The sequence below is a fragment of the Hyperolius riggenbachi genome, chromosome 6 (genome assembly GCF_040937935.1).
Source record: "Hyperolius riggenbachi isolate aHypRig1 chromosome 6, aHypRig1.pri, whole genome shotgun sequence".
Classification (NCBI taxonomy): Eukaryota; Metazoa; Chordata; class Amphibia; order Anura; family Hyperoliidae; genus Hyperolius; species Hyperolius riggenbachi.
Window position 1 is genome coordinate 46,260,013 of NC_090651.1, and position 14,112 is coordinate 46,274,124.

At 46.0% G+C, this 14,112-nt stretch overlaps 1 protein-coding gene across 3 annotated transcripts in view; it reads right to left on the minus strand.

The window, feature by feature from the left end:
* The window catches only part of TNNI3K (TNNI3 interacting kinase), a 409,379-nt gene that overhangs the window by 393,581 nt on the left and 1,686 nt on the right, over positions 1-14,112 (minus strand). For all 3 annotated transcript variants that reach the window (XM_068239216.1, XM_068239218.1, XM_068239219.1), the window contains exon 2: positions 9,581-9,689. In XM_068239216.1, coding sequence (XP_068095317.1) covers positions 9,581-9,689 — 109 coding nt within the window. The remainder of the gene's footprint in view (positions 1-9,580; positions 9,690-14,112) is intronic.

The following is a 14,112-nucleotide window of genomic DNA, read 5'->3' on the forward strand; positions in this document are numbered from 1 at the left end:
GTGCTTATAAGAAACAAGCTGTGCAGTGCAGAATGAAACAGAAAGCAAGGTAGGTGTTCTCTCTAATGTTCCCACTGATATATATGGTAAAATACATGAGGGTGCTTCGTCTCTGGTTCCCTTAAGAACTGATAAACTGGGTCTCTGTGTACTTATTCTCCTGACTAAATCTAATACTCTTGTTCTCAAGGTATATTTTCAGCCTACCTTACAAGTTTTCTGCCATGCAGCAATACGGGCCTGTCGTCTTTACAAAGAGCTAAACAAGAATCCCCTTTAACCACTTAAGTACCAGCGGTCTTTGCCCCCTTAAAGAGACTCATAGTTAGCAGGAGCACGTGTGCCCCTGCTAAACCGCCGCAATAGCGCCGCTAAACCCCCCACTGCGACACTTGGTCGCAGACTTGGTCGCTCCTGGAGGCAGGGCTAACGGCTGCAGCCCTGCCTCCAGTCGCGTCTGTCAGCGGCGCATCGCCGCCTCTCCCCCGCCCCTCTCAGTGAAGGAAGACTGAGAGGGGCGGGGGAGAGGCGGAGATACGCGCTGACAGACGCGCGTGGGGCAGGGCTGCGGCGGTTAGCCCTGCCCCAACCAGGAAGCGCTCCCCCGCATTACGGAGTGGATTTGGGGGATCAGGGACTCCCGTTAAGCTGCGAGATAGCGGCGGTTTAGCAGGGGCACATGTGCCCCTGCTATCTATAAGTTCTGAAGCAAGATTTATTCTCGCTTCAGACTCTCTTTAAGGACCAGAGACCGCTGGTACAGAAACGACGGAATCCCGCCGAATTGCACCGCATAACCGCCGCACGTCAGGAACCTGGGCCACCCACTCTGCCATCTCTATGACGGCAGAGTCATGTGAGCCGGTCAGGAGCCGCTTTCATTGGCTCCTCACCGTGTCTTTCAATGTAAGCCACTGGGAGTTGCTTACATTGAAAGACAGGGCCAGGAGCCAATGAAATCGGCTCCTGACACGCTCACATGACTCAGTCGTCATAGAGACAGGCAGAGCGAGTGAGTTGCGACGGGAGACGGTGGGATGACAGACGCAAGACCGGCGGGAGCAACAAAAAAACGGTAGATGCGTGCAGCGGCGGTGAGTTGAAATCTACGCCCTGGCAGCCAGATCAGCATCAAAGCAGGGAGTAGATTTCAACTACGGCGGTCCGAAAGTAGTTAAACTGAATAACAGCAGATAGATAATGTGTTCAATCCATTAAAATTCTAATCTTCTCCTTTTTCCAGAGTTTGAATTCTCCTCAATAACTGGATTAAACATAATTTAATTTTTATGACAGTAAAACAAGTTGCTGTGTCCTCCCAGCGTTCGCGAGAAAACTCCTGTTGAATCTTTAATAAATTCCCTGTAATATTTATTGGCTTGCCAAGAAGAATTGTTTAAATAATGTTAAGCCACAGTCTGCATCAGCACTAATGGAAAGAATATCTCACTGACATAATTACCGTCTAATTAAGTGTGACATTCCACAAATCAGTTTTTGCATATTGCCCTGTTCTTGTAAATTTCTTACGAGGAACTGAAATACGACTAATAAATAATCGATTGCCAACTCCTCAAAGTCTGTCTTCCATCTGAAGTTTATTTCTGATTTTATTTCTGATTTCTCACGATTTGGAGGGTCATACGAGGGCGGCTGGCGAAGACTTCTGGATTTTACCATTTCTGTCGTTTCAAGAAAAAGTAAAACCCAGATCAAATGAACGTAGGTTCTTTCATTAGAGGGAATCTGAACTGATAATTAAAAGTCAAAATAAACAGACACACGTCATACTTACCTACCGCATAGTCTACTCATCAATCTCTTTCTCCTCTCCTGTTTGTCCACTCTGATCGATGGAATTCTCTGTCCTCTATTTTAAAAATGGCCATTGCCCGTTAACAGCTTCCTGGTCAGCACAGTGTTAAACTGTAATATTGCCCACTTAAACCATAGGGAAAGATGGACCTTACCTTGCACCTCCGTTGTCATTTCAGTTATAACTGACAGCAACTGATATATAACTGACAGCAACTGATATATTTCAGTTCAAACAAAATCTTCTCAGAACTGGGAGGATTCATTGTTAGAAGAAAATGGTGAGTTTCTGAGAAGAACTGGGGTTGAGGTAATTATGTAATATTAATTTGCAGGTACATCATGTGTTTATTTTAAATAAATTAACTCGGTTTAGGTTCCCTTTAAGTTGATTGTTATTATTATTAGTAGCGCCGACACCTTCCGCAGCGCTGTACAGAGTATATTGTCTTGACCCTTAACTGTCCCTCAGAGGTGCTCACAATCTAATACCTACCATAGTCATATGTCTTTGTATTTTAGGGGGAAGCCAATTACCTTTTCGTTATGTTTTTGGGATGTGGGAGAAAACCAGAATGTCCGGAGGAAACCCACACAGACACGGGGAGAACCTATTAACTCTGTGCAGATAGTGTCATGGCTTGGATTAAGCGCTGCAAGGCGAGAGCACTAACCACTACGCCACTGTGCTGCCTCTCTGCTTTCACGTCATCTGAGTTGGTGCACAGTGTAAAGATGTACATTATCCTGACGTACAAACTTCCACTGAGCCAGAAGGGGTAATAAACATATCCAAAGTCTCTCACTCACGATCCGTTGGTTGGCAGCTGGTTGAAGAATACCTGACTAACAAATGACATGTGACATGATGAGATAAATATGTGTGTACGTCTCAATCCTACATAGAACTAGCACGTGTTTATTTATTTTTTCATTATTACTGTAATGGTTAAGAATTCAGGGCTGTAAATGACACTTCTCTAGAGTCGGAGAAGTCAGACTGCAATGGAAAGGTGTAAAGATGGCCTTTCATTTTAATGCAGTGTAAAGGTGGCCATACATTGATCAAATCTGATCAGAGAAGGATCTATTGCCAGCCCATACACTGCACACCAATTTCCAATACATTTCAGCATGAAATCTATTGGAAATTGTCCTCAGGCCACCCCCCCCCCCCCTTCCCATGTATTCCCCTGTGCCCGTGTGCAACATTGAAGGCTCACCAGTCTGCTGGCATGCACGCTGGCCTTCTCCGGTGTCCGGTGTCACCATCAGCGCCTGTTCCACACAACACTAGGTGCATGTGACATTGCTACATGCACCAGTGTCACATGGTACAGGTGCTCATGCTGACGCTGGACACCGGAGATGGCCAAGATTCACATTGGCGGGCAGGTGAGCCTTGAACAATGCAGACAGGCATAGGGGGCACACACGTACACTAGAGAAGATACTTGCCGAGGGTCCCTTGGTCGGCATGATATTGAAAGCTGTTACCAATGTGCACCTGATTGAACCATTGCGAGCAGGGCCTGATTTACCATAGGGCCCCGTAGGCACGTGCCTACAGGCGCCTGATGATAAAAAGGCGGCTCACTCCCCTCCCCAAGTGCCTCCCTCCCTCCTTCCATATGCAGAGTCCTGAGCAGAGCGTAAATGTGAGGTTACTCACCCTGCTCTCTGTATTCCACTCCCACCAGACCTCCTTCAGTCAGGGGCACCCCTAGCTACTGTACTTAAAGGAACTCCGAGGAGTAACAAATAACAAAATTGGAACTTACCTGGGGCTTTCTCCAGCCTGCCGTAGGTCGGGAGGTCCCCGGCGTCCTCCTGGCTCCTCTACCGGCCCCTCTGCAGAAATCACGACTGGTGACACCGGGGCTGTTTGTCAGGCTGACACTTCCTGAATGATGACGCTCGTCATCACCATGCCGCCCGCTACGCGTCATCATGGCAGCCGGCGTGACAGCACTGCGCATGCACAGTTTAAAGTTAGAAAAACGCGCATGCGCTGTACTGTCACGCCGGCTGCGGGATGACACATAGCGTCATTGTTCAGGAAGTGTCAGCCCGATACTCGGCCCCGGTGTTGCCGGTCGACGGTCATGATTTCTGCGGAGGGACCAGGAGTGGAGCCAAAAGGACGCCAGGGGACCGCCCGACCTACGGTGGGCTGGAGGAAGCCTCAGGTAAGTTACGATTTTGTTATTTGTTACTCCTTGGTGTCCCTTTAATGCTTAGGGTACCTCTGGCTACCTAATGCAAAGGGACACCTCTAGCTACATATGAAAGGCAAGGGAAGTAAGGGGTTTGTAGGTTCATGGAGTGTGAAGTCTAAGGTGCCAGGACATCTGTGCCTATAGGCTGCTGTGAGGTAAATCCGGGTCTGATTGCGACTGAGATTCAGGGTTCCCGATCAATGTTTTCTACCAATTTCGGCCAGAAATGAATCAAAAGATTGATCGTGCAGCCATGTTGTGGTACCATTTCTCCTTAGATCCGATCATTTTATGAAGGTTAATCGGCCCATAAAATCGAATTAGGTGCGGGCACCCTAAATCTAACTGATACAGTAAGTAACTATAGGCCATAAAACCCTTGCTTGGAAAAAAAACATTTTTAAGTGCAGGGAACAGGAGAAAAAAAATCAATAGTTCAGATTTAGGGCCTGTTCAGACTATGTGCGTTCCTAGCCGTTTTTCCAGAACGCGTACAGGAAGGCTTCCGAGAGAAGCTGACGCTTTTTCTGCAGGGGAGAGGAATCAGTGATCGGACACCATGGCCCGATTCATTGATTCCTGGTCTAACGATCCGCGGCCGGGAGCACAAGTGCACACGCGCGATCGGGCGTGGGAGCGCACATGGCCTCCTGGACGTAGCTCTACAGCCAGGAGGACAAAGTGGTTAATAAAATATTCATATTGAATACAGCTGTGAAGGATATTATTGGATGTGGATATTAGGCATTTATATAAACTGTAAAAAAAATGCTTTTCTACTGAATGCAATGCTGATCTAATTTGTGCATTTTTATTTTTGACATCATTTACATCACATTACTTTTTTTTTTTTTTACATCAAACAGTGATGTAGCTAAAAAGGAGCTAAAAAGGAAGCAGAAGAAACAAATAATATATAGTGGTAGTTAAAATATACTTGGCTTGGAAGCTCAGTGATATCTAACTCGTCTGAAGGGCTGGGGCGATCGGGCCTCCCTGTTCTGGTGCTCTGGAATGCACCAAGTCAAGGATGGTACATAGACTGCCTATTAACCTCTGTATTACTTGGCAGCCTTGGGAAGGGAAGAGGAATTGTTCTGTAAATCCCCCAGCCAATTAATCTGCTTCTGCGTGCCTGTGATATACTGCACAACATTACAATCTACATGCGTCCGTCCCGGGGGACTGCGAGCCCGCAGTGTGCGCGGAGGCAGCTGAAAGAGAGAAAAGCCTGAACGCCGGAATCTGGACCAAATAAAACTAGGGATTAAAGAGACACAGTCACTTAGACAAAGAGAATAAATTCAATTCTAGCCCGCGGATACCAAGTGGTGTGTGCGTGCTTTTCACATCACTATATATCTGTCGGTTTGGCCTTTATGGTCTCCTGGTGGTTAAACGCTTCGATGTCTTACAACTAGTCTCTTGTGAGTTCTCCATTGATGCCATTGTGCTGGTATACGGGGGGAAGGGCATTTTTGTGGTGTCGTCTTTGAGGGTGTCCAAGTAAGCAATTAAGGATGAGCAATGTGTGGGAATGCGGCAAATTGCTTCCATTGAAAACAGGAATGGCCTCGGCACAGGTTATTCAATGTTCTTGGCACGTGTTTTGCTGGTTTTGCCCATATTGGCATTTCTCCCAGTATTCAGTGCACAGGATCTTATTTTCATACCTAGTGTGCCTTGTTTAAAGAGAATCTGTACTCTAAAATTCTTACAATAAAAAGCATACCATTCTATTCATTATGTTCTCCTGTGCCCCCTTTGCTGTTTCGGCCACTCCCTGCTGCAATCCTGGCTTGTAATTGCCAGTTTTAGGCAGTGTTTACAAACAATAAACATGGCTGCTAACCAGCATGTGATAGGCTGAGAGAAGCTCAGTCTGTGACTAATACAGAGCCTGGAGGGGGCGTGGAGAGGGTGTGTATAACTTCTACCTATCACAGCAGAGCAGCACATTCCTGCCTGAGCTGACAAAGCTGACAAAGGAAAGAAGATTAGATTATATAACAGAGATAATACAGCCGCTGTGCGACTAGCAAAGGCTGCAGTAAGACAGAACAAATTAGAACAGGTATAGGAACTTATAGGATAAAAGAAATAAGGCTGAACATTTTGTTACAGAGTCTCTTTAATGCCTTGTTTAGAGGCCCAAAAATGTTAATAACAAAAATATGTGTATTTCCAAGTATTTTTGAAAAATCATAAAAAAGGCTTAAGAGGCAATCAGCCTCCTGATCTATTGGAATTTAACCCAACAACCCCCTTACCCCTCAAAATGCTACTACAAATACCTACAGCAAATGATAGGCTTGTCTGAACAGATGTGTTTTGAGAGCATGTTTGAAGGTTTCCAGGAGCGTAATGGACTGGCTATGGGAAAGCATTGCAATGAACAGGTGATGCTCGTGAGAAGTCCTGGATGTGAAAATGAGAGGAGGTGTGACCAAGCTAGAGGACAAGAGGGTCTCCTGGGAGGCACGAAGGGATGGTATCTGGGGATTAGTGAGGAAATGTAAGGAGGCGACAAATTATGGAGAGCTTTGTATGTTAGGGTGGGGAGTTTAAACTGGATCCTTATGATAATAGGTAGCCAATGGAGAGAATGGCAGACAGGGGCTTCTTCAGTCTAGCGGGAGGAAAGGTGAATGAGGCAGGCAGCAGAGTTCAGTAGGGACTGGAGATACACCAATCCAGTTTTTGGCAGCCTACGGCCAACACTTTGATCCCAGCCGACACCATGATGCCCCACGTAATTCCGTATTACACACTGCTGTGTGAGCATTATTAGATGGTGATAAAACGTGCAATCAGGTGATGACCCTGCCCCCTCCCCTTCCCCAAGTGATGGGGCACCGGCAAGGAGGCAGGGACCCACCAGGCTCCACCCTGAACAGCACACAGAGATCACCCATGTTTACCCCCGCACAGCGCATGAAACAGTAAGTGCTGGGGGATGTGGGTGATCTATTGGAAAGCAGGGGCGTAACTACAAATCATGTGACCCCCAGCAAGACTTTGATTGGGCCCCACAATGTTCACACTCCTTTCCTTGCCTATTCCTGGTGACCCTCAAAGCAAGGGACCCATCTCACAGGGGCCATATAACAAGTGTGGCCATCATAATTGTCCCACCCATAACAAGTGTAGCCACAGAAACACCTGATCCGAAGGATGGACCCCTTTATTGGATGGAGTGAAGTAGTAGTTAGGGCCCCCTTAAAGCTCCGGGCCCCACTGCGGACGCAGGGGCTGCTCCCCTGTAGTTATGCCCCTGTTGGAAAGGGTTAATAGCATTCGGCTGCAAAATGGCTTCAGAACCAATAACATATACTTTATAGATTTCTGTACTGAGTTATAGTAACACTTTTTAATCCACACCGTTCCCAATGCTGACCGTAGTTTGGTAACTTTTGCCCCCCTAGTGACCCTTCAGTGCAAACTTCTAAACCCGGTATAAGCAATAGAGCTTCTCGCTAGCTCATCTTGTCCTCAAACACAGAGAATTTAATATATGTGGAATTACCATAAGCCACAAATAATACAGACGTATCTAAAAATAATGACACAACTGATTCAGGAGGATGAACAGCTGTCCAGCAAACAACACGGGGAACGGTGCCAAAAACAACATACACAGAAGTCTAAAACACGAGTATGAATAGTACGCCTATAAATAGCAGTGCACAACTTGATATTACTATAGAAAACGGTCTCCTTGCAAAGCTAGAGTGCCAGGTTTGACTCTCAGCTGGGACACTGTCATGTATGACTAGTGTATGATCTCCACGTGTTTGCATGTTTTTTTTCCTCCCTGTTATTACAGTGTCCTCCCACTTCCCAGAAAACATGGTAAGTTAATTGTCAGTAGGCTATGGTAGTTATACTACACTAGGACTGTGGTAGGGACCAGGGGCATAACAATAGCCCCATTGACACAACCCTTGTGGGAGGAAATCTGGGGGCTAAGGTGGCCTGCTCCTGTGGTAAGGTGCAGAGCAGTGGTAGCGGAGCATATTACTTTACCTAATTCACAAGGGAGCCTGGGGGCTAAGGGGGCCCGCTCCAGTGGTAAGGTGCAGAGCAGTGGTAGCGCAGCTTATTGCTTTACCTAATTCGCAGGGGAGCCTGCGGGCTAAGGGGGCCCGCTCCTGTGGTAAGGTGCAGAGCAGTGGTAGCGCAACTTATTGCTTTACCTAATTCACAGGGGAGCCTGGGGGATAAGAGGGCTGCTCCTGTGGTAAACTGCAGAGCAGTGGTAGCGGAGCGTCTTACTTTACCTAATTCACAGGGGAGCCTGGGGGCTAAGGGGTCCCGCTCCTGTGGTAGTGTGCAGAGCAGTGGTAGCGGAGCATATTACTTTACCGAATTTGCAGGGGAGCCTGGGGGCTAAGGGGGCTTCTCCTGTGGTAAGGTGCAGAGCAGTGGCAGCGGAGCGTCTTACTTTACCTAATTCACAGGGGAGCCTGGGGGCTAAGGAGTCCCGCTCCTGTGGTAGGGTGCAGAGCACTGGTAGCGGATCATATTACTTTACCTAATTTGCAGGGGAGCCTGGGGTCTAAGAGGGCTGCTCCAGTGGTAAGGTGCAGAGCAGTGGTAGAGGAGCGTCTTACTTTACCTAATTCGCAGGGGAGCCTGGGGGCTAAGGGGGCTGCTACTGTGGTAAGGTGCAGAGCAGCGGCAGTGTAGCGCCTTACTTTACCTAATTCACAAGGGAGCCTGTGGGCTAAGGGGCCTGCTACTGTGGTATGGTGCAGAGCAGTGGTAGCGGAGCGTATTACTTTACCTAATTCACAGGGGAGCCCAGGGGCTAAGGGGGCCCGCTCCTTTGGTAAGGTGCAGAGCAGTGGCAGTGGAGCGTCTTTCTTTAACCACATCACAGGGGAGCCTGGGGGCTAAGGGGTCTGCTACTGTGGTAAGGTGCAGAGCAGTGGTAGCAGAGCGTATTACTTTACCTGGGGGCTAAAGGAGCCTGCTTCTGTTCTGTGGTAAGGTGCAAAACAGCGGCAGTGGAGCACATTACTTTACCTAATTCGCAGGGGAGCCTGGGGGCTAAGGGGTCCTGCTACTGTGGTAAGGTTTAAAACAGTGGCAGTGGAGTGCATTACTTTACCTAATTCGCAAGGGAGCCTGGGGGTTAAGGGGCCTGCTACTGTGGTAAGGTGCAAAACAGCGGCAGTGGAGTGCATTACTTTACCTACTTTACAGGGGAGCCCAGGGGCTAATTGGGCCCGCTCCTGTGGTAGTGTGCAGAGCAGTGGTAGCGGAACATATTACTTTACCTAATTCGCAGTGGGACGCTCCTGTGGTAAGGTGCAGAGCAGTGGCAGCAATGCCTCTTACTTTACCTACATCACAGGGGAGTCTGCATTGGATTTTAACATCCCCTTTAAGCGGTATTTTATTGAAAAGAAATGAAAATATCTCCCAGGAGAAAATTTAGTAGAAAAAGGGAATTGAATAAGGGCCATCATACGATTTAATAATAAATGATAAAATAAAAAAAAATCTAAAAGCAAAGGCATTAAAAACAGTATTGGCTTTACCTGAACACCAGTTTAAGTTCCCCCTGTTCAACCTCCTTAAGCTGAAGGTCGTCTTCCAGGCGTTCCACGATAACGGCATAGGACTCGCTAACTTTTTTCTTCCACTCATCTAGAACGGAACAGAGATTAATGAGGTGATAAGAGAAAGAGATAGCTGTCATAATTTGCTGCGTCTCTTAGTGCATGAGGTAGACACTGGTCCCTTGTGTAATAGGCAACAAGCTACGCAAGATCAGCTCTCACCGGACTCCCAACCTCTGGTTTTATTTTTGCACACGGATAGTTTGTGGGGCCTGTAATCAGAGGTAAACACTGCGCAGTAAATGAGATGAAGGTTAGGTGAGAAGTCAAAGTAATCATTATGAGAGATTCATTGAAGGAAATACACCAGAGGATGAGTGTTGTGGTAACCACACACAGTTCAATTCATCTTGATCAAATCTACCTACAATTGTCTTTCCTTTTCCTTAAAACAGAACTGAAGTTTTCTCAGAAACTAGCACTTCAATATACTCTCAGTAGGAAACTGCAAACAAATACCTTAGATCTTTACTTGCAGTTAAGGTTGAGCCGAAATTTTCGAAATTTCGCGTTACTATAATTACGAATGCGAAATTTGCTATTACGGCGCGAAATTATGGTAGCGTAATTGCCATTAAAATCGTAATTGATAATACCGTAAGCGTAATTTCCAACGCGTAATTTCGCATTTCATTCATAACGTAATTTCACGTACAACTATACCATAATTTCACGTCAAACCATTGCTCAACTTCCTGTTGTTTTTGTTCGCATTAGCCAATCAGAAGCGAATCAGCGGTAGTCAGACAAACGCTAACAAATTTTCGCATATGAACACTTTTTCGCGTTAAATAATGTAAAAACTAAGCATGCGCAGTTCAAGGGTGTATTGACAAGAATGTTTCTACGCATAGAGCAAGCTTTTTCGCAATAATTACACTGTGATCAATGAGAGTAATATGAACTATCGCGAAATTACGTTACATAACTACGCTTACAAACGTTTGCATGCAAGGCAAACGTAATTTCGCGATACCCACTGTAATGCGAAAGCTACGCGAAAATTACGCTTACGCGGAATTTCGCGAAATCCTTCTTTATTACGATTATGTACTTATGGCCATAATCGTACTTACACTAATAACGCGAAATTTTGCGAAATCGTAATTAAGTCATTACGCTCACCTCTACTTGCAGTACAAGACAAGCACTTTAAAGAGGAACTCCAGCCTAAACAAACATACTGTCATTAACCAATGGATCGGAGACCAGTGGCGTAGCTAGAGATCATGGGACCCCATAGCAAAACGTTCATGGGGCCCTCAGATGTAGGCACAATTAAAGAGTGTCTGAAGCCAAAATAATTTGCTGTTTTTTATTGTCCATTTTTGTTAAGCAATAATACCATAGCTGATTCGCCACAACAGCGCGGCAGAACTATATAGTTATCTCCCCGAAATCCCCGGGGCAAAATTCTCCCATTCCTTCCTGGAGGAGGCAGAGCTTTGCGCTGTAGCTCTGTCTCCAGTTCAGTCAATCTCCGCTGATCGCCGCCTCTCCCTGCCACGCCCCACTCAGTGAAAGAGGCAGCGATTGGCAGAGATTGACTGGACTGGAGGCAGAGCCACAGGGCAAAGCTCGGACTGGAGGCAGAGCCACAGGGCACAGCTCCGCCTCCCCAGGGCAGCAAGATCCACGACCTGGAAAGTCGTGGAATTTTGCACCGGGATTTTGTTGGGATAAAACCCTGGAACTAGAGGACCATGAGAGGACCAGGAAGGCTCTATAGGACCCAGAACCTTCCCTCTTCTTAGGTGAGTATCTTTTTTTTTTCCAAATTCGCTTCAGACTCCCTTTAAAGCAAACCTAAAGTGAAAATAAACAGACGAGATAAACAATTGTAACCATAGTCCTAATCCGCTATAGTCTTCATCCGCTCCAGAATCAGCTACAAGATCCTATGTCTGGCGTACAAATCTGTACACAAGTCCTGCCTTACCTACATCTCTGATCTGGAGACGAACACTGAAGCCTCCATTCCACGAGGTTCTGCCAGGCAACTGCTCAAGCAAAACTGGCTGGTTTTCCCTGACTTACAATCCACATACAAGTAACACGCCTCTTGCTTCAAATTGTGATGATTTTGACACCTGGGAGCTTGCAATATAAATGAGAGACATACAAATAGTAGATCTACTTTTGAATCCATGGGATACCAGCCTACAGTGTATTTGTGCCTTTAAACCGGCAATACGCTACTCCTGAAGAAGTGAATTATACAAGTGTCTTATTCAAGAAACGCATCAAGACATATCTCGGCCATTGTGGATATATTGCTATTAGAGTATACAGTGGGTTGCAAAAGTATTCGGCCCCCTTGAAGTTTTCCACATTTTGTCATATTACTGCCACAAACATGAATTCCACATGAAAGACCAACACAAAGTGGTGTACACATGTGAAGTGGAACGAAAATCATACATGATTCCAAACATTTTTTACAAATAAATAACTGCAAAGTGGTGTGTGCATAATTATTCGACCCCCTTTGATCTGAGTGCAGTCAGTTGCCTATAGACATTGCCTGATGAGTGCTAATGACTAAATAGAGTGCACCTGTGTGTAATCTAATGTCAGTACAAATACAGCTGCTCTGTGAGGGCCTCAGAGGTTGTCTAAGAGAATATTGGGAGCAACAACCCCGTGAAGTCCAAAGAACACACAAGACAGGTCAGGGATCAAGTTATTGAGAAATTTAAAGCAGGCTTACGCTACAAAAAGATTCCCAAAGCCTTGAACATCTGAAGGAGCACTGTTCAAGCGATCATTCAGAAATGGAAGGAGTATGGCACAACTGTAAACCTACCAAGACAAGGCCGTCCACCTAAACTCACAGGCCGAACAAGGGGAGCGCTGATCAGAAATGCAGTCAAGAGTCCCATGGTGATTCTGGACGAGCTGCGGAGATCTACAGCTCAGGTGGGAGACTCTGTCCATAGGACAACTATTAGTCATGCACTGTACAAAGTTGGTCTTTATGGAAGAGTGGCAAGAAGAAAGGCATTGTTAACAAAAAGCATAAGAAGTCCCGTTTGCAGTTTGCCACAAGCCATGTGGGGGACAAAGCAACCATGTGGAAGAAGGTGCTCTGGTCAGATGAGACCAAAATGGAACTTTTTGGCCAAAATGCAAAACGCTATGTGTGTGGCAGAAAACTAACACTGCAACATCACTCTGAACACACCATCCCCACTGTCAAATATGGTGGTGGCAGCATCATGCTCGGGGGGTGCATCTCTTCAGCAGGGACAGGGAAGCTGGACAGAGTTGATGGGAAGATGGATGGAGCCAAATACAGGGCAAACTTGGAAGAAAACCTCTTGGAGACTGCAAAAGACTTGAGACTGGGGCGGAGGTTCACCTTCCAGCAGGACAATGACCCTAAACATAAAGCCAGGGCAACAATGGAATGGTTTAAAACAAAACATATCTATGTGTTCGAATGGCCCAGTCAAAGTCCAGAACTAAATCCAATCGAGAATCTGTGGCAAGATCTGAAAACTGCTGTTAACAAACGCTGTCCATCTAATCTGACTGAGCTGTTTTGCAAAGAAGAATGGGCAAGGATTTCAGTCTCTAGATGTGCAAAGCTGGTAGAGACATACCCTAAAAGACTGGCAGCTGTAATTGCAGCAAAAGGTGATTCTACAAAGTATTGACTCAGGGGCCGAATAATTACGCACACCCCACTTTGCAGTTATTTATTTGTAAACAATGTTTGGAATGATGTATGTTTTTCGATCCACTTCTCACATGTACACCACTTTGTATTGGTCTTTCACATGGAATTCCAATAAAATTGATGCATGTTTGTGGCAGTAATGTGACAAAATGTGGAAAACTTCAAGGGGGCCGAATACGTTTGCAACCCACTGTATACGGACACTCTAATTCCAGTGTGGCCTGACTTTAGTTTATATAGTGGGTGGTCACTACTTGGGAGTGAATTCTGTTTAAAAGCCCCCTATACAGGGGAGCAATCAAAAAATTGTGTGATGGATCAATGTTATTGCATGTAACACCTATTACTGTGATGGCTATATCAGCTTTCGTCTGTTCTAGCTAAATGTGTTTTCTCTTAAATGTTTTATGTGTTTATAATAACATATATGTTACAATTATTTGCTGATTCAACATGCTATATGTAACTTTATTTAATAATATTATCTGTACTTAGGACATTTGAATTAGTACATCTCTGACCTGATCAGCAGATACATGCCTGGCTGCCCACTCTTCTCCTCCAATGACCTCCTCCTAACCACCCCCATGCATCTCACAAATGCACAACTACAAGACTTTACTAGAACAGCCTCCATCCTGTGGAACTCTCTCCCACTGCCCATCAGGCTTGCTCCCTCCTTCAGCACCTTCAAACAAGCCCTCAAAATTCGGCTCTTAAAGAAGGCCTACCTCACCCCGCTGATGCACTGAATCTCTCTGCTGAGAAC